The sequence below is a fragment of the Pararge aegeria genome, chromosome 3 (genome assembly GCF_905163445.1).
Source record: "Pararge aegeria chromosome 3, ilParAegt1.1, whole genome shotgun sequence".
Classification (NCBI taxonomy): domain Eukaryota; kingdom Metazoa; phylum Arthropoda; class Insecta; order Lepidoptera; family Nymphalidae; genus Pararge; species Pararge aegeria.
The window spans coordinates 6,118,526-6,138,257 of NC_053182.1; the positions used below are offsets into that span (position 1 = coordinate 6,118,526).

Below are 19,732 nucleotides of genomic sequence, written 5' to 3' on the forward strand. Positions count from 1 at the left end.
TCATTCAAATGTAGCCCTTGACTTCAATCTCACGTGCTAGTAAGTCTCACCACCGACCGACTAGACGAGAAAAAATTCAGTGATTGTAAATTTTGTTTTGACCTTTGCCGGGCTTCGATCCCGCGACCGTCCCAGTTAAAAGACCACAGCGCTCACTGATGCAGCAGGAAAATTGACAAATATTTTCAAGGGTTTACTATTTATAAATGTCAATTATTGTCTTAAATTATCGCAATCCTAGTGTCAGTGTAAAGTTAAACATATCTACAACGTTGTAAAGCTCAATTTCCACTACACTACTACCGCGAACGGTGTTAGCGGAACATTTGTGAAGGTACCTGATCCTCTGCTGAGGCGAAGGACTCAGCACTGGAGTGGTGTTCCTTGCGTGTGTGTTCTGACGCAGTGTGCGAAGAGAGAAGCCTCGTGCGCCGCCCGACCGAACCCTCGGGCGCGCCACCGCCGCCGCCACTCTCAGACCTGAACAGCACGGACCGTTGGTCGAGGAAGAGTAGCTCGCAACGTTCCTGTGACATAGAGATAAGTAAGTTTAAGTTCGTTTCACGAAAAAATCCTCTTACCTCCTTTAAAAGTACTACACTTTTGGTGGACAATAGTTTAGAATGAATTTTCACAATGAGTGCAATTATATTCTTGATCAACCCTTCGCTTAGGTATATGAATAACAAATATTCTATAAACTCATCAAACTTATAGTATACTGTAGACTAATAAGTACGAGGAGTCAAAACTATATCTATAGAGTCTATAGGTATGGTCTTTAATGTTCAGTTTTACAAAACATGGCTACCGGCCTACTACAGAGCCATAGTCAACCACGGTGGCCCAGTGCGGATTGGTTGACTTCACACACCTTTGAGAACATTATTAGACGGCCGATTGGCGGATTGGGCAGCGACCCTGCTTTCTGAGTCCAAGGCCGTGGGTTCGATTCCCACAACTGGAAAATGGTTGTGTGATGAACATTAACGTTTTTCAGTGTCTGGGTGTTTATATGTATATTATAAGTATTTATGTATGTTATTCATAAAATTATTCATCAGTCACCTTAGTACAACACACACAAACTACGCTTACTTTGGGGCTAGATTGCGATGTGTGTATTGTCGTAATATATTTATTTATTTTATTTATTTATTATAGAGAACTCTCAGGCAGGTTTCCTCACGATGTTTTCTTTCGCCATTGAAGCAAGTGATATTTTTTACAGGTGTGTATGTGTGTGTTTAGGAGTTGATTTTAAATCCTCCCCACCGTATCCCGCGGTATTTACCTGTAGAAAGCGCCTACGCAGTATGCAGTAGGTCCTGTATCTCGCGGTATTTACCCGTAGCAAGTACCTACGCATTATGCAGTTGGTCCTGCATCTCGCAGTATTTACCTGTAGCAAGTAAGCGTTCTGCAGCAGATCCTGTATCTCGCGACAGAACTCTGCCTCCTCGGGCGAGGTGAGCGCGAGTGTGCCCGTCACCCCGCCTCGTGCCCCCACCGAAAACGCGGCGAGCGCGTCCTCCCAATAGTTGATACTCGTTTCTAACGCCTCCATACCTTAAAACGGTCAATTATAAATTGGACATAATCAAACAAAAATGATCAAACCTGGCCTACCAAATATTGGCAAATAGTTATGCAGTGCTTTGTCACAAATGACAACTAACATCATCAATAAAGCCTCTAATGATCAACACGATGGGCAAACGGTTATATCCGTTATATTCCCGTAGAGGAGGGGTAATGATGAATGTATTTGGATTCGCCGTTACCTGCACGCATACTGACAGGATCTTTCAAATGTCAGAGGATGAAAAACACTACATGCCTATAACGACGTTATGCCACATTTATTGGTAAGGCCACAAATGTCTCGGTTCGAAGAGCGTTTCGATCTAAATCGGTACTAGTTGGCAATTCTAGCACCTCTACGATAAGAGGAAAACGGTGCTTTCACTTAATTTGAACTTACTAAGACTTGCAGACGGCACAGATGTTCGAGAATGTGATACCTATTGAATTAGGATACTTAGGACTTATATAGAGATAATCTATGAAAATAAAGCATTCTTAATGGAGTGATTCACAAAAAATCGTGTCTGGCACTAAATAAGCACTTCAAAACGAAAGCACTATTTTTTTCTTTTCATACCCTGAACAAAAAAAATTGGATTCCCTGGATCTTCTCTTAATAATCTAGGGTCATCCTTTCAGCATTTTTACTGCAGACTGTTTGCATTGTCAATGCAAAACAAAAATATCCATTTTCAAATAAAAACAACATTTTATATAGAACTTCCATTTAATTTAAAATAAGTAAATAAATTATGTTCAACTTTACTATATTTATACAAGAATAATTTATAATACAGTAAATTAAATATACATTTATATTACATTAAAAGAGTAAAAAAGTCTACCATAGCAACTTGCTACGTCATGCAGATTTTATCCAGTGTATCATGCACCCCAGATCTCTTATAACTGAGAAGGTTACAGAATTTAGACCCAATACGCTTTTCTAATTATAGCGAGCTTTAACGATGTAATTTGTAGTTTTCTTGTATATTATTCAACTATTTTTGCCCACCGTTTTCTGCCGCGTTAACAATAATTGCTTGTCCCGTGAAGTAATGACAAACTTCCTTCTTAAAACGAGCTACTTAAATCCGATACGCAGAGTTCTTGGGACTCTTGAGCTTATTAGTATCTTAAAGAAAAATAACGTCTTTCATTGCACTCTCTTGTTCAGCTTGCGTAGGTAAATGGTTTAAAGAGTGTTTGTGTTGTGAACTAGTGTTAATTTCCTGTAGGGTGCCCGCAATAGCGGTAAGCGCGTCAGCTATCCTTTCATCTAACATGCTGCGTCTTTCTTCCTGAGACCTCATGGTGCTCGCGATTGTTTCGAGGGCATCGGCCATACGTTCCTCGGCTGCTATCCTGCGATCTTCCAAATCTAAAGCCCATTGAGGGGGCAGTGGTGTACTTGTTTCAGTAGAATTTACTGTAGCGTTATTGTAATCTGGAAATGAGATAATACAGTAGTATCATTCAATTTGCAAAAGAAAAATGTTTGATGGTTTAAATTTATTATAAATGGTTTTGGAATGGAATTATCACAAATGGTTTAAAATAAATTGTGCCAAATTAATGCATTGTTTTATAAAGGAAGGTTATGAAAACCAATTACATAATATTTCGTTACATCATTGAAGCATGAATACTCTCCTGGAGGATCCCACTAAACTACACTTGCTTGGTAAGAAAATCAAATACTTTTTTGATGTGCATCTTTCTATTCAGGGGACTATACAAACATGCAATAATTTACTTCTTTAAAAAATCTAGCCACATTGTTTGATTATGGCACATTTATTGCCTTTTAAAACTCCTTTCCTTTTATGCATATTTTCTATACTATATTTGCCAGGAATCCAACATCCTCACATTTTTTTAAAATTATTTATAACCCATCTCAGGGTTCTATGTTTTTGTTGGATGTTTTGGAACAATATATTTTTTATAAATATTTTAATTGATGGATTGCGGAATCTTGGCAGATTTAAAATTCAAAACTATACTACTTATCAGGTTATTACGAAATAGGCCCTTAGCATCAAACTGAGACACTTATGTATTAATAACGCAATACATAATATGCTAATGCTTATCATCAGATGTTATTGTATACCGTTATCAAAAATGATTTGATCAAGACTAATGATACCATGTTGTTCCCAACAAAAAGGGAAAGGAAAAGCCAATAACTTGCATATTTATGTAGTAAAATCTATTTACCAACTTTTGTGCGTAGTGATTTTGAATGAAAATTATTTTTTTTTACCTGCTGATAGTTTCCTATTTTTCATTTCTTTGATTTGAACCTTAACAGGAAAGTCTGGCTCATCATCCTGTTCTCTTTCTGGTTCTGATTCTGAATCTTGTTTAATAAACTCAATCTTGGGCATGGAGCTCACTTCCCGCTCTTGATGCAACTGTAAAACTCTCACTTCAAGGTCATCCAGGGGCAAGAACCTGTGTAATTCTCCAGGAGAATTAGTTTTGATTTTTTGTACATTTTGAGCTTTCTTACTGCATCTGTGTCGCCATGTGAACCAGTACTGGAAAAACAAGTCCATGCTAAAGATTATAATTTATATTTTTTCTTGGATGAAAAATAAGTTGTATACATTATCTGAGGATAAGTGACTTTCTGGCACTGCAGTCTATAATGAAAATAAGCTTATCTGGAAGTAGTATGAGTAGCAATTGACTTAATCATTCATCATTATCATCAGCATATTCTATTAACCTGCCACTGCTGAACACAGGCCTCATTTTTCCTCCTCAAAGATCCCACAATGCTTTTCCAATGCGGTTTGGCGGTCTTCGTTCGGCGATCATGTTTTGCTTTTTCAAATACTTGAATTTGAAAAAGCAAAACATGATCTCTCAAACAAATCAAAGATCATATTTTCTCATTATTGAATTTTCAACTTTGGGCTATATGTTATGTGGACTTGAAGTTACTATTTTTCTTAATTCTGAAAGCTTTTATGGCATTTTGAAAAGCACAGTTTGCTCAGTCAAAGTTAATATAAATATGAACTAACTATGAAGTCCATGGAATTTGTTTACCCTTTTCCAACCTTGAGCTGCCTTTTTATCGCCACCTTCAACTAAATTGAGTTTGCTAGTGAGTGTAATCCACTTCTGCTTTGTGGCTTCATGTGTTGTGGGGTGGCCCAATGGTATACCTTTGGCCATTTCTACATTTTGTTCCAGGAAATCTATCATAATCTCCTGTTGCTGTTTGAGTATCTTTTTAGGAGGAGCCATCTAAAAAATATAAAACACAAATTGTATGCTTAACAAAAAGTATATTTAGGTCTGAAACCTGCATACTTTTTAAGTTAACTGCCTAAAGTAATTTTTTTGCGCTTTACGAAGTGCACGCTAATTGCGATTGCATAGGTACAAATCTGAAAGGGGTATGGCAGTGTATCACACCTGTACCCTAATATTTATAGCCGTACCAGAACGCTTAATAGCTTGGTAGTTCGGTTTCGAATACAGGTTGGTAATAAATAAGAACCGATATCTCTCAAGCTAGACTTTAGGTCCTCTAATTAAAAATCAAAAGTCCTACATGTCATCTATTTAGTTAATTACACTCAAAAGAAAACATGTAAAATAAAACGAAACTACTACGTAGGTAGGTGCATATTGGAATTATGAAATACTGAATTAATAAAAACTTACTTACCTTAATATATTAACAATATTATTTTTATATATTTAGACACGAAACAAGATAAATCAATGACATAGGGCTATTCGTTACATCTTTCCGTACGTAATTTAGACAAAAGTCTATTGTTTGAATAAAATTTTACACCACTGTTGTTTACTAATTTAACATTTAGAACTCGGAACAAATCACGCGCGTATATTTGACACAAGCAATTTCTTTTAAGACTACTAAATTGTTATAGTGATACGTAATCAGTAATGGCAACCGCTTCTATCGCATTTCGATTGAGATTTGAGGTTAATTACAATTCATGTCAAAACAACTGCGATCGTACCAGTAGGTCCATCTGTAAACTAATTGTAGTTGTAATTGGATGACGATAGATGGCAATAGATTTTCTTCGTTGGAATTTTTACAAATGCTGACTAGAAAAGGGCATTGATTTTAATAAAAAAAATCGTATTCAATAATAATAATTGTAAACATCAGCTTTGCAATACAATTATGTATTTATAAACACACACACTTTTACGGCGCCATCTAGCGACTAGTAGCTGATTTAAAATCAGGCAACATCTGAGGATGCTCCGGTGTCGGGGCGATACGTGCGAAGCGAGATCGTTGCCGAAGGTATGTTCGGTGTGGAGTAAAAAGATTGAAGAAATTATAGATTACAGATTCTCCTGCTTTTTGCGGAGTGTAGCAAATTAAGCTTAATTTTCATAATACAAACTTTATATCCCGATCACCAAATATTATTATTAGTGTGAATCTACTGGGCACTTAAATATAATTTTTAGTTTAACTTAATTGAAGTCGTTGTTCAACCCTACTGCGCTTGTAAATAATAAACATAAAAGTTCTACAGTGTCTGTATTAGCGAAGGTAAAACTAACTAATGTTTTACGATTTAAGGGAAAATCACAGTGTAACTGTATCTTTGTTATCTTGTTCGGTATTAGGGCCTTACAAATAAACGTGACACAACGTCGGAAACGATAAGCATTGATTTTTTACGCTCTGACATTCGAAAGCTGCTCTCTGAAATGTGTCAAAAAGGGCACATCTATTCCGACGTTTTATAGCCATAAAAGCAATGCTACGCGACCGACCTAGGCGCAAGCTACGCTGTTAGCTTATTCCAATATAAATTTTCCCACAGAAGTTTCGTTATTAATCAAATTTAATGAATAATTTAATTAGAAGCCTGATGAATATTAATTTAAAAGTGCGACAATATTATACGCGCCACATGTTAATTTGATAGCGGAAGGCAGGGCAGTAAACTGGGTGTCAGATTACTGCTAACCGTAATTAATTCATCTACCCCGAATTTTCAACCACCACTTTGTTTTTCTCCTGGAAATGCTCCGTAACAAAATCCACTTACCGGAAATTTAACCAAGTCGGTTTCATATTCAATGTCGTCGGTCGATGTAACTATGTTCAATAGTTTTAGTTTAGTGCCATAGTGGCATTTAGGTATTTAGGCAACCAAAAGTTTTAATATTCTCAGGTTGGACCAAAACCGTAATTTCTACAGTTAAGTATGTCGTTTCTATATCGTATAACTAACTAAGCGATACTTAAAAATCACGCAATTATTAGGTTACCGACAGAAAACAAATCATAAATATATATATTGGTTTCCCTTAATACCTACATACGTACGTAGAGAGTTAATAATTACTTCTAAATAGTTAAAAGTGGAACGGCAAGGTATATCGCAATCAACCCTGGCTATACCTTAATATATATTCAATCATGTAGTTACCAATTTCAGAAGGCTTTAGTTATATAGTTCACCTTCACAAAAGCTCTAGGGGTCGATTTCTATTGCTAAATAACTTAAATATAAAGAACAGAAATTGATAAAATGGAATAAAAAATCATCAAAACGCTAATTTAATCGTCAAAATAAATTGAAAAATTTTACCAGAAATATTACTGAAGAATGTAGTAAAATAAGTACTTATAAGTTAAACGCCATTTGTGCCGGCTTTACTGAGAAATTTAATCTACGACTTTATAGTCAGTATCTTATAATCTGAATATCATAATATTAGATAATAGTAGGAAGTTTAAAATTAACGGCGTAATGATATGTCCGTAGCAGTCTGTGCGCGGGGAAGTGGCGTCGTCGGCCAAGCACAATCTACGCTTCGAGAATCCAGACTTCGCTCCGCACTTGCCGTCGTCGCCACTCACGCCAGTCTGTTGGAGGCTCTGCAGTGCAGCGGTGGCCTATCGAAGTACGCTCTCTAATCAACTCAACCGATTTCACTTTGATACATCGACACGCTTGTGGGATTATTCCAATCGTTCTCCATCCAGTGCTCCAACGTTATTAGTGAATGTGAATCTCGGAAGCGTTTTGTGACTTTCAAAGCCTTCTTAATTCGACCCGCGCTTATAGACGCCGGTCTTTTCCGACAACAGGTAAGAATAAAACAAAAAACGTATACATAAATTGGTTTTACATGAATTTTCCATCGCGATAACAAGATTGAATACAATGGTATTTTTTCAAAAGATGGTTCGGTATGATGAAAAAATCTGAAATTCTTGAAATAATAAAACCTTTGAATGATTATTAAATAAATAAATTTTAAATAACACTGGTTTGATAAAAATAATTGTTGGCAAAAATATGTTTACTTTAGTGATAACGTTTCTTAGTTAAACTTTTATGACTGAAACTATACTTGATATTATTAAAATTTAGCGGCGGAACTGCTAGTTTAAATAATATAATTTATGGTAAAGAAGCACGCAAACGTGAAATATTGCCGCTTGTTACTCGTAGCCTACAGTTTAAAAATACAGACCTCCTAACACGTTTCTTGTAAACCGGTTCATGCACGCTGTTTAGCCGCCAAGACTTATGCAATGGACTAACCCTGAGCGACCCACCTATGAGCTCATCTTGCCTCTGAAGACACCGCTCCTGTTAAATATTTTGTTGGTATTTTAATTACCTAGGTAGGTACCTATATCTCCGTCTAAAAGCGGCTAGCGTGGCATAAGGTCCTATTGTCAAGTTTACCGTTACCCATTTATTGTAAACCAAAGCGCCAAAACCAATTTTATTAAGATTGTTAAATACCAGTAACTTGAAGGCTTTAGCGGATACCAAGACATTTTCTTACAAATGCTTTCAAACCTAGATCGCTAAATTCGTATTTATTATATGGAAGATGATCAATATCCATGGAGATGATATATATGATTTTAAAATACATTATATTGTCTAAATCAGACTTTCCACGCATACACCACAATCTTTACCACCAAGAAAATTGGAAGACAAATGCCTCGTGGCATTAGGTTTGCCTTGCACTTTTAGAGTGTTTGAAGAATTATTAAAACAAATAAACAAAATATATCCTTAACACGGATTAAAAAAAGTAATACTATTGTTTACTTTGTTCGAATTCCCTGGAGCGTTACCGAATCAGAATCACTGAATGCGCAAAATTAATCGAAACATCTGCTAACAAAAAAACTTTAGGATATAGCATTGTCAGCGACTACGGCAGCTGCGCTGGGTCCACGTGCCCGTACGAATTATTATCGATAATCACGTACGGCTACCACATGACATACCACCTCTGTTAATAGACAGATATGTTATAGAATACATTAATTTACCTCACTGCGGTCGTGACATATACTCAGAGATATTCAGATGAATCATGGTTAAATGTTTAGTTCCTTAGAGAACACCTATGTATTTATCGTTTCCTGTTCTTTTCGACATTAAGGGCTCTTTTTTGCTGTCTAAGAATAATTTAATTTAAATCGTTACGCTATCGGCGATACCTTACTACTACTCAGCACGCAAACAAACGATCAAGGTCGAGTTGTTTAATGAGAGAAAAAAAGACAGTGGGAGTTTTAACGAAGAGCTCCGGATATTAACTTAGTTGGCTGGCCAAGTCGCCCCGCCACCGACCATTTGGCGTCGTCGTATTGATCTGCAAGCCCACATTGCCTATTTCATGAACTAGGTTTTCTTCCAGATCCAACGTACTAACTAATTTGATAAGAGTAAATCATCTTCACAGTACGTGGGAAGGGTGTAGTAATGAAAACTTCAACTCAGTCCAATCTCGCTTATTCATTTCTAGGTCGGCTATTAGTTGACGACGCTGTATTATTGTTGGTATATAGAAAGCCGTCTGCAACAAGTTGCTACTCAATGTTAAAGTTTTATGTAGCAACTGGATGTTACCAAATAAGAAACCGCTCGCAATTACTGTACATCAAAAACTAATCAAATAGCTACCGGTGCGTCGGCCGGTCACTTGTTGTCTATTTCCGTTTCTTTGATTAGCTAATTCCGCCAATGTCTGTGTACTGAAGCCAATATTGAAGCCTGTAATTAGATAACAACGCTAGTTCGTTCACCTAAAAAATATTATGAATGCGAAAGTGTGTTTCTTGGTTTATTTTTCTTTAAAGTAAATAAAGTAAATAAAGAAGGTAAGCAGGAGTATGCGCAGAGAGAGAGATGCTTTTTTATGTCACTAATTTAATAACTAAGTTGGCCTACTTGGAGAGTAACTACAGCAAGGAAAGCATTTCCGCGACGCAATAAACGGCCTTGTCGGCTGGAAAATTGCGCCAATTTTCAGGGAGCGCCCTCGCTGTAATAAAATTAAACTGAACAAAAAAAATCCACAGACAAAATATCTCAAACAAAAACAACAAATGCGGAATACAATAATTTATTATACCTATTTGGCGACTTCAACTAAAACAGGGTTTTTTTTTCATTTATTTGATACCCTTTATAAAGTTTGCTCTAACTTGATTGTCTCGTATTATTATTTAGTTCGGCTACGGATCATGAGGCATGAGGCACTGGATTCGATTCTCGAATCGCTTCAAAATTCCCTTCCAAATCCAAAATTGGATTTTAAGTCAAGGAACTCTTAATATCGGCTCCTGTAGTCACAGTTATCATCAAAACACACTAAACGCATGTGTGTGTTTTAATCCACCTAATAGTCTGATATCAACTAGGGGGAGACCTGCCCCGTAAAAAGAGGCTAATGCACGTTTTCACTAAACCTAGGCATCGCCTAAATCGAATGCGTTTTGATTTAGGCAATGTTTATAGAAAAAAAAGCGTTTCAACAACTCTTTAGTGATAACTATTGGTGAACGGTTGATGTATGCCTAGAAATCAAATGCATCGTAAACACTATTTGAACATTCGTAACGTCATAATATGTGTATAAACATTCACGAAAATATGTCAGTGTTGCGATTTCCATGAAACAAGGGCTTGTCCCTCGGGTCTGAACAAATTGAGGAAAGCTCTTTGTAATTCACCTTGTACCATGCCTACTGGGTGCCATAACATCATTGTTTTAGATTTTTTTATGACGAAAGGGGCAGTAAAAGTGGCAAATTGGATGCGTGTAATGACCGTAAATAATTGTAGGGATAACATGTTGATGTAACAATCGGCAAGGTCGCGGCGCTAACGAAGGGATTCGGATCTAGGGTTTTGGAGTAGTTTAATAAAGGCCATAACACACTCGATACTTTTAGCATCGGCGCGGCGGCGCAGCCATCGGGAATTTTGACGCTTTTCGGAAGCTTCATAGAGCTTCCGAAAAGCGTCAAAATTCCCTACCAATTCTAATAGCAAGGAAAACTACATTCCGACCATTGCAGATCACTCCCCGGAAGTCGATGTAGCATCTTTAAATACGCTAAAACGCAAGATATCAAGCGCATAAAAAGTTTAGTTTTCTTCTGAATTAGAATAATAATAAAATTTTAATTATTAATTTGTTAGTTAGTGATTTTTATTTATTAAATACGTCAGTTTTTACTTTAATTTATTAGTTCGTTTAAAATAGCGTCGCGTAGAAACACATTTGGGGGATGGTTTTAATATTATAACTGCCATACTCCAACAGGTTAGCCGGCTACAATCTTAGATTCAGCAGCATCATCAGTTAAGGTGTTATTGCAGTCACTGGATAACTTGTAAAAATCTTATCTTGATGCAATAAAACCATCTAAAAGGCGACTCTGCATCGATGCAACCGCAAAATCGCTGATCACTGATGCTAAAAATATAGTGTGTGCTGCGGCCCGAAGGGATTCTGAATGTTGAGCGATTCTCGTTTTCGTATGCAGGCCGCGCGGTGCGGTGTGCGATCGATACGCGCCCGCGCGACGTGGCCGAGACCCGAGTGCCGTACTTGGGAGCTTTCCGCGGTAGGTATCTACAAAAACGTTAGCGAGTTAAATAAGACTAATAATGATAACACACATTGCACAACATAAAAAAATCTATTACTTTTAATTATTTTGAAATATAGTTCATACTCGTATAAGTTTATCAAGTGCAAGTGTTTATAAGTACATTAATGATATCGTCGCCAGTACCAAAGTCATATAAAATACTTTTTATTAATAACGGGTAAGTTACACATGTAAAATTTTCAACAAACTACAGTTTTATTTTTTATTCCTTCTTTACTTAGTAAACTTAATTTGAAATTTAGAACCCAGGTAGTTATTCAATCGATTCTAGACCACCAATCACGAAAAGTTATTTTTTAACAAACTGGGGGTTTATGCTTTTTGATCCTCTTTACTTATTACATTAATTTTAAAATTTAGAGTCCATCGAAATACTCGAATCCAGTATTCAGTAAATCGATTCTAGATCATTGTCAGTAGATATAGTTATTTTAATACATATATAACTTACGCGGTATGAGACTACCACAGACGATGTAGGTCCCAAACAGCCATGATTGATGGGTCAGCGAACAAGAACATTATCCATGAAATAAACGATCATTAAGTTTATTAATATCAGCGTAAGCACTGCAGCACTGATAAATTCTAGTTTAAGTGATTGGTCGGATGTGGATTATCGCTACAAGTACTATGATGATTTATTGATGTCAGCAATCGGGATGATATCATCACTGTCATTGACCGAGAGAGAGTAAAAAATAGGTAACACAAGCAAAGAACTATAGAGTAAGAAACGCGTCGGCCGGTGACCGCGTGGCCCTGATATTGGCGAAAAACTTATTAAATGCTTCTCATTTATTATATGTATAGCGGCAACTTTACCAGCGGCGTTCACATCTACGGTATAACCTTTATTTTCGTATGATTTTCATCTAATAATTTCTTGAACAAAATGACTATCTTTTTTTACTCATTATGATTTTAAATGACAAAAATGTTTACTGCTCAAATTTGTAGACCCAACATAAAGTTATGCGTGACATCAATGAAATATTGAACAAATGTATAAACAAACAAATGTATATAAATACACGTATAAAAATGCACATATAAATACGCGTAGAAAATGTACATGTCTGTGTTTTATGGTGAATATTCCCTCCTGTGTGGGGAAACAGAACACTAACTGTTTACTAATAGCTTAATGCACTTCCAATGTGGCTGTCTGGACGGACAAGTAAGCAAGGGGAGTTCCTTAACTAGGGAACTGCAAACGAGCACCAATTTTGCGCACTTATGTTTCATCACACGAATATATTCCTTACACGTTTCAAAACTGTGCCTTGGCAAATAACACTGTGAGTTATCTTAATTTATTTAATTCAATGCTAGCGGTTATGAATAACAAGTAGTCGTTCAAGCTATTATTATAAATACTTGTAGGTAATATTATAGATTAATAGATTAAAATAAAAGAATAAATAATGTTTTCAAAGAAAGATAATGTAGTCTGGTATTTCGGGGAAGTAAATATTGCTATCTGCGTTTGTGTTTATGTAGTTATTCTTCCAACAAGAAATTCTGGAAAAAAGGTTAAGGTTGTGTTTGTTTGTTTTAATACTTTATTACCTGGAAGCATTTTTCTGCCAGTCAAATTTCTGCCATTGGTGAAATAAACAGGGTTTTAATAGTTGTGAGTAGAGAGAGAAGACTAAAAATGAAAAAAAAACAAGCCAGCTTGTGAGTGTCTTCATTTAATTATTTTTAAAGGCTGCGTTTACTACTTAAGTTGACAAGTGTTCTTTTTCTTCGAAATCTTGGACTTTTGTAATTATAACTGACAGCTAAGTAGTCTGTGAGTACCTAAGTGGGTACAGTTCAAGATGTAAAGTAAAAATGAAACGGACGTAGCAATATGCAACCACTCAAATAAGGACGAATTCCTGTCGCCACAAACCAAAACGCTTTGAATCTTGTGAGTTTGTTACACAATAATACAAGATTTCAACAACATTTCTGTACCTACTTACATCAACTGGTTTTTTTTTCGTCACAAGTTTTTACTTCCTTGCATGAGGACACTGATCCTAAATGTAGGTAGATACAATGATCTAAAACTAATCAGTCGAGAAATGGAACGATCACAATAAATTCCGTGCGTGGGTACCTGGATGCCGTCTTTGAATTTTTTTGTTGCCCGGCCATTGCTCCCCATAACAGAACGACCCTTGGCCTAACAATGATTTGATGGAGGGGAACTATATGCATGCAGCTGCTCTTTTCTTTTGAGATACCAAATGATTTTCTTTGTGTTGAGGTAACCAGGTTGCGAAATGTTAATTAGATTTATTTAACAGCTGTTATTTATTTACGTAGTCTTAAAATTACATTAGTGATTTTACGAAGCCCAACACGATAAACCTATGAAACAAAGCGGTAAGGAAAATAATCCTATTGTGCGGTTACGTCAATTTGTCGATCATGCCACATGTAGCATTGTAGCCTTAGCTAAAGCGAAACTTTTGTATATTGCACATGTACTTTCCTAATAATACAATGTCCTAAATCGCTCCAAAAGTTTGATAGTAGCTTTATGTTATAGTAGATTAATATATCTCGTCTGATCATTTATCGTCAATTCCTAGAAAATTCATTCGCTGTCTGGCTATCAACGCGTCGCATAAATACAGTAAATGATGCATAGGTCCCAAGCCCTCATTAAAAGCCCCAAATTTGACGATAATGCACATCTTTGTTAACATAATAATACGGTCTCTGTACCACAGTATGGTAATAATGCGGATTGAAATAAAATAACATATGATATTAAATCACATAACTGAAAATAAAACTTTCAGCGAATTTTCAAAATATCTTATCATGAAGAAAGTTAAGATCAAGATTCTAGGCGCCGTCGCCGAGACCTAAGAACATATATAGGGAGACGCGTGATTTCCCCTGATCAAAGTAAATTAATTGGAATTACGTCTAGTCCGTAAATAAAAACTGGATTAGCGTGAAGTATTGCTTTCGGTTCCATATCGGGGCAAACGTTGTTGTTACTGGCTGTCAGATTTCCGTGAATTACATGCTGCAAGAGAGGTGGTTCGAGTTCAGGGCCACTGGAACAATCGATTGGCGTGATTTTGCGAGCTTTTGCCTCAGCGAATATGAGACCTATTGTTTTCAAGCGTTGGGAAAATCAAGGACCGCGTTATATTCAGGCAAAATAACCAGTTAAGGATCATATTTCGGTCACAAACCAATCAAACAATTTAATAATACAGTGACAACAATAGGCTTTCATGAATTTATTTTTAACAATCTAATTGAAAATCAATTTCACATTGCGATAAAATCATCGATAGAGCTGGACATTTTCAAACGTAAAAAAAAAACAAGATATTCCTAGTTCATGTAGGTTCTTTACTGGATGCGTATGATTAAAGGAGTCATTAAACTGTCTGGAGACCCATAAAGAACCTCAGTCAAATTAATAAACTACTTACTCAAATTCAACTAACAAACTCAACCACGATCAAACGAGGAATATTAAATAAACATAGTCTACATGCGCTGGTGTTCTTATTAGAATAGCGAAGCCTGTCAAAACTTTACATACTAAGACTGAAACTGCTACTACTTTTTATTGCTTGAAGCACTCGTTCATAATATAGGACTCTTTATTACATGGTTATGCAATTGACTGAGCATCTTAATTAGCACAGGTGGATGTAACAGGTGTTTAACGAGCCGCTCGGGAATATAAAACAGCGTGTGTCTCCACTCTCCAATATAAGTTACGCCCCCCAACAACTATTGTCGGCGCGTGCGCATCCACGTGTTCACTGCCGTACAACCGTTTAACTAAGCTAATACTAACTTGTGATAGCCATTATCATGTTAAATTGCTGAAGCCGGAGAATTTTAAAGCTAAGTTCAGTTTTTTAAAACACTAGATCAGTTTGACTAGTTTTGGTGTAAAAAAAACGTTTTACAGACACGTGTTGGAAATTTGATTATTCTTAAAAGTCTAAGTATCTATATATTATATATTCATGGTTGTCTATCTACACAACTTTGTAGTTGTTACTACAATAGATGCAGTTGACACACAATATGAATACAAAAGGACCCGCACCACGTCTAGTTACATTACCGGCTATAATTTAACATCCGCCCTTGATATAATCCCATTTCCTCAATAACCTGCTTTTATAATACTGAAAGATAAGTACTTTGGACCTTACAAACCTAAAACATTATTTTCAGCTTAACTATCAATATGTTATTCATCAAAAGTACAAAGTACTTGATAGTGATCTGTAATGAAATATTCTAGTAGGTATTTCACAAAGTTATTTGTCGCTGATAAAGTCGGGAATATCTACTAGTACTACGATAAAGCTATATAAAGTTGCTTATATGTTAATTGAAACCTGAGCAATTAAGTGAAAGCCTGTAGCTAGTGCGATATTTGGTTACAAGAATGCAATGCATGCGAGCGCAGATTGTATCAGACCTTTTACGCGGAGATCGGCCTAGTCTCATGTAAAAGGTATTGAGTACACCTAGAAGTAAACTTTTCTTAGACTTCCGTTACAAATCATGCAAGGGAATAATCGTTCGGCAGTGTGAGAGTTATCTATAGAGAAATAATTGAGGTTTTAAAAACTACAAATACATTGAAACTGAGCAGAAAAATTCAATGAAAATCGTCTTAAAAGGACTAGATCGAAAATCGTTTCAATCACTTTTCTACCGTTCACCTAAATGTGTATCGACAAAATATAGGAATTCTTTGAATTAAAATATAGGGTTAATATAATAAAGACAATATGAACCAAAAGAATTTACTCTGAAAATTCCATAAGCAAATCCAATAAATCTGTATTAAATAGCCCAAGGTCGCTATATCCTAAAGGTTGCTGCCAAGGACTTGTCCCGGGCCGCAGCGAACAACCTTCCCCTTTCGCCTTTTAGCCTTTTGTTCTTCGATATAGAACTATCTTGTCTGGTCTATTCTTGTCGTCTATTTTAATTCTCTATCCGGCTTTCTATTATTTTCGTGTCTATGTTATTGTAGTTTATTCTTGTGGACATGAAAAAAGTCATGAAATTCATTGATATATCACTAGTTGTACCCTGCCACGCTTCGCTGTAGCACATTGTGATTGAAATGGTAGAGAAAAATAGATAAAAACAATCATTGATTTGTATTATATATCATGCTAAACTTTTTGAGTTTTTGAACCCACACCAACATAACATTTTTATGTATATAGATTTATAAACATAACTGAACAAATTTCAATGTATAACAGTTCCGTGACTGATTATATAGTATATACATATATATAGATAAATATATATATATATATATATATATATATATATATATATCTATCTATATATAACATATATATTTATCTATCTATATATATATATATATACGGACAACTAAGATAGAAACATGAAAAAATATATACTTACAGAGCAAAAGGCAGCAGCAATTAGAATTTATTTTGTTTTATAAAATTTTAAGATCCTGTTATTTTTGAATAAAAAGAAGTAATATTCGTTAATCAGACTATTTAAGTTATCAAATAAAAAGCTGTTTCAGCATTTCTAGAAAGATAATAAACAGCACAGTGTAACTAACACGTAGAATTTTTCCACGAGGAATCGTAGCTAAATGTGAAATCAGAAATTCTACGCGAAAGAAGTTGCTGGCATCGGTAATATGTTATATAGGTACTCACTACTACTAGGTAGTACCTGCTAATTGGAATGAACTGATTGCAAATGATTTATTGTTGTCCATTGAAGATCCTTATTAAATCCCCAAAAAATAAAAGGAGACAACAAAGAAACTAAAAAGTTCAATCTTCATCAAATATAAATTATTGTTTATATTTGACGAAGATTGAAGCTTGTTTAAGTGATTTTATAACACTGAATAGATATAAAATATTCAACATTAATAAAACAGCAAGTTGCAAAACGTGTAGTTATTAATTATAATGATACAAATTACAACTCAATTTATCCGTGATGGAATGATTAAAATTCCGGAAGCCATTGCAATTCATGGTGATCCACTTCCTGTCTCTTTTAGTGGTGCACCGTTTGTTAACGGTTGTTCATACTTCTTAATTACATCTATTACAATAACGCTTTCTTACATACAAATTTTGGATGAAATTTTAATTAATGGTGCAAATAAAGAAAACAATCACAGTATAACTTTGAAGTACCCTGCGCTTATTGGGAGCAAAATGGACGCGAATAACGGACCTGCTTAGAAAGTTTTCAAATTTTCTAACAATAGCTTGAACGAAGTAATCGTATCCGCTAAATCGCAAAGATTAAATAGCATTATTAGCCAAACAATAGTGAAATACAAAAAGCAAAACAAACAACCCGAGAACCTTTCATTTGAAGTGCACAAAGGGATATTACTAGGCGAGTATTGAAGCGGACAATGCATCGGTAACACTAACGGGACAACGCACTAATTGTGAACCGAGTACCAAGCTCTTCCGTTACCCGCTGCGCTGTCGAGCTATAGCACTCTCCCGGGAACTGACATGCCACTATTAGAACGTCTCGAATAACGCCAACTACTCGCATAATCGCCCATGATACCACCTTTTACCAGTCCCGCTATTATTTCCTAGCCCATTGACTATGAGCAGCTTCAGAGCATACTACTCTAAAAAAGCACTTAAGTTAATTTTAATAATTATATCATCAAGCATAGCTGCAATTGTAGGGTAACTCGGCTTGTTTACTCCTACAAAAAAATATCTTTATTCCAGTCAGAAATAAATTCTTCACTGTGAACATTTAAGCGGTATAGCCTTTTATAAATAGCGGAAAACGTTTTGTAAACCACGCTAGGCGGCTCGTTGAAGCTGACAAAAGCCAAGATTGTGGTTAACATCACGATTCTATTTTGGAATTTAACACCAACATTGACAATACGGTACTCATTTTTGAAATAACTATAATAAGATCTTAATCGATTATTATGAAATAAGATCAAGTTTTACTTTGAGGGATTTTAAATATTTGAATTTATTTCGACATAGGTCTATTCTTTAATGGATAAAGTGAAAAATTATAAACTCATAAAAGATAAAAGTTCATCGATTATCGAAGTCTGAACATGATTCTGTAATAACAATTGTTACAAAAGTGCAATTTTAAAAGGCATAAGTAGTATGGTATAAACGTGCCAAGTTTACAAAATTGCGGACTAACTAACAGCTTATTATATGCTAACCACGATTCGGAAACATCGTTTGTACTGTTCTATCAGTTGTTATGAATGATAAAGACATCATAGTATCTACTATTAACTCTCGTTCTTTTACAACTTGACATTAATTGGTGATACATCAATCACAACAGGAGCCTTCTTAAATTTCAAATTGTTTTACATTACATATCGATTACTTGGAAAAAAGTGGTGATTGAAGCAAATTGGAAACATGCTGATTGAATAAGACCGTTCATATTATGAATCTTATTCGCTTTGTAAGCTAAGCTGATACCTAACACGTAGCTTATGTAAGCTTTCATAAACAAGTCTTAACGATTACTCTACATACAAAATGTGGCGGCTGTTATGATACGTAAATATCATATAGAAAAATAGTTATAGCGAGAGTGTAGCGTCATCTTCACGAGACGTGTTGAGTTTAACAAGCTCTCGACTTGCACGCCGCTACCGCAAGAGTCTTACGCGCGCACCGACTTGTGCAAAGTGCACTTTACTTCCACCAGACGAGCACAAACATTGTGTACCGCCACAGCCTTAGGAGCAGAATCAAAAAGTTTACTGTAATAACAAAAGTCTGGAAGACTTTCTCAAGCAAAAACTCTTATCCACCTTAGTCACGTTCCGTATGCGGTCTTCAAAGTTGCAGACTTATGTTGTTTATTAATAAGATCCCCGTCATAATCTATCTCTGCCTAATATTTTCCGATGATGATTGTTGATTTAAATTAGTATAGAAATTCCAAACATAAAAATTTATGTTCAAATAATTTCACTTATCTCCCGTTGTTATTTCCAGTTCGGATAAGCCGTAAAAAAAATTATAAGCTAAGTGTTTGTTCAAGTGCAAAGGGAAATGATTTAACTATTTGTGGATATCATTAATCGTAAACAGCTCTTCTTAGTTCAAGGAGCCGTGTGTGACCCCACGTCTACTTCAATAAACTCAG

The 19,732-nt window shown here is 35.6% G+C and overlaps 2 protein-coding genes across 5 annotated transcripts in view; one reads left to right on the forward strand and one right to left on the reverse strand.

Moving 5' to 3' along the window:
• The window catches only part of LOC120635796 (mitoguardin), a 65,936-nt gene that overhangs the window by 5,645 nt on the left and 40,559 nt on the right, over positions 1–19,732 (reverse strand). Inside the window, exons 1-6 of one of the 2 annotated variants that reach the window (XM_039906967.1) lie at positions 5,279–5,604; positions 4,651–4,851; positions 3,857–4,133; positions 2,753–3,034; positions 1,403–1,569; positions 339–527 (exon numbers count right to left, since the gene is read on the reverse strand). In XM_039906967.1, coding sequence (XP_039762901.1) covers positions 339–527; positions 1,403–1,569; positions 2,753–3,034; positions 3,857–4,133; positions 4,651–4,851 — 1,116 coding nt within the window. In that variant the 5' untranslated portion in view covers positions 5,279–5,604. Of the gene's footprint in view, positions 1–338; positions 528–1,402; positions 1,570–2,752; positions 3,035–3,856; positions 4,134–4,650; positions 4,852–5,278; positions 5,605–19,732 lie in introns of those variants that run through there. The other variant, XM_039906959.1, reaches the window with a different exon arrangement.
• LOC120635812 (protein unzipped) overlaps positions 7,440–19,732 on the forward strand; it is a 39,138-nt gene continuing 26,845 nt past the window's right edge. The window contains exon 1 of one of the 3 annotated variants that reach the window (XM_039906992.1): positions 7,440–7,705. The gene's annotated coding sequence lies outside the window, so the exon portion shown is untranslated. Of the gene's footprint in view, positions 7,706–11,433; positions 11,507–19,732 lie in introns of those variants that run through there. The other 2 variants (XM_039906977.1, XM_039906984.1) reach the window with 2 other exon arrangements.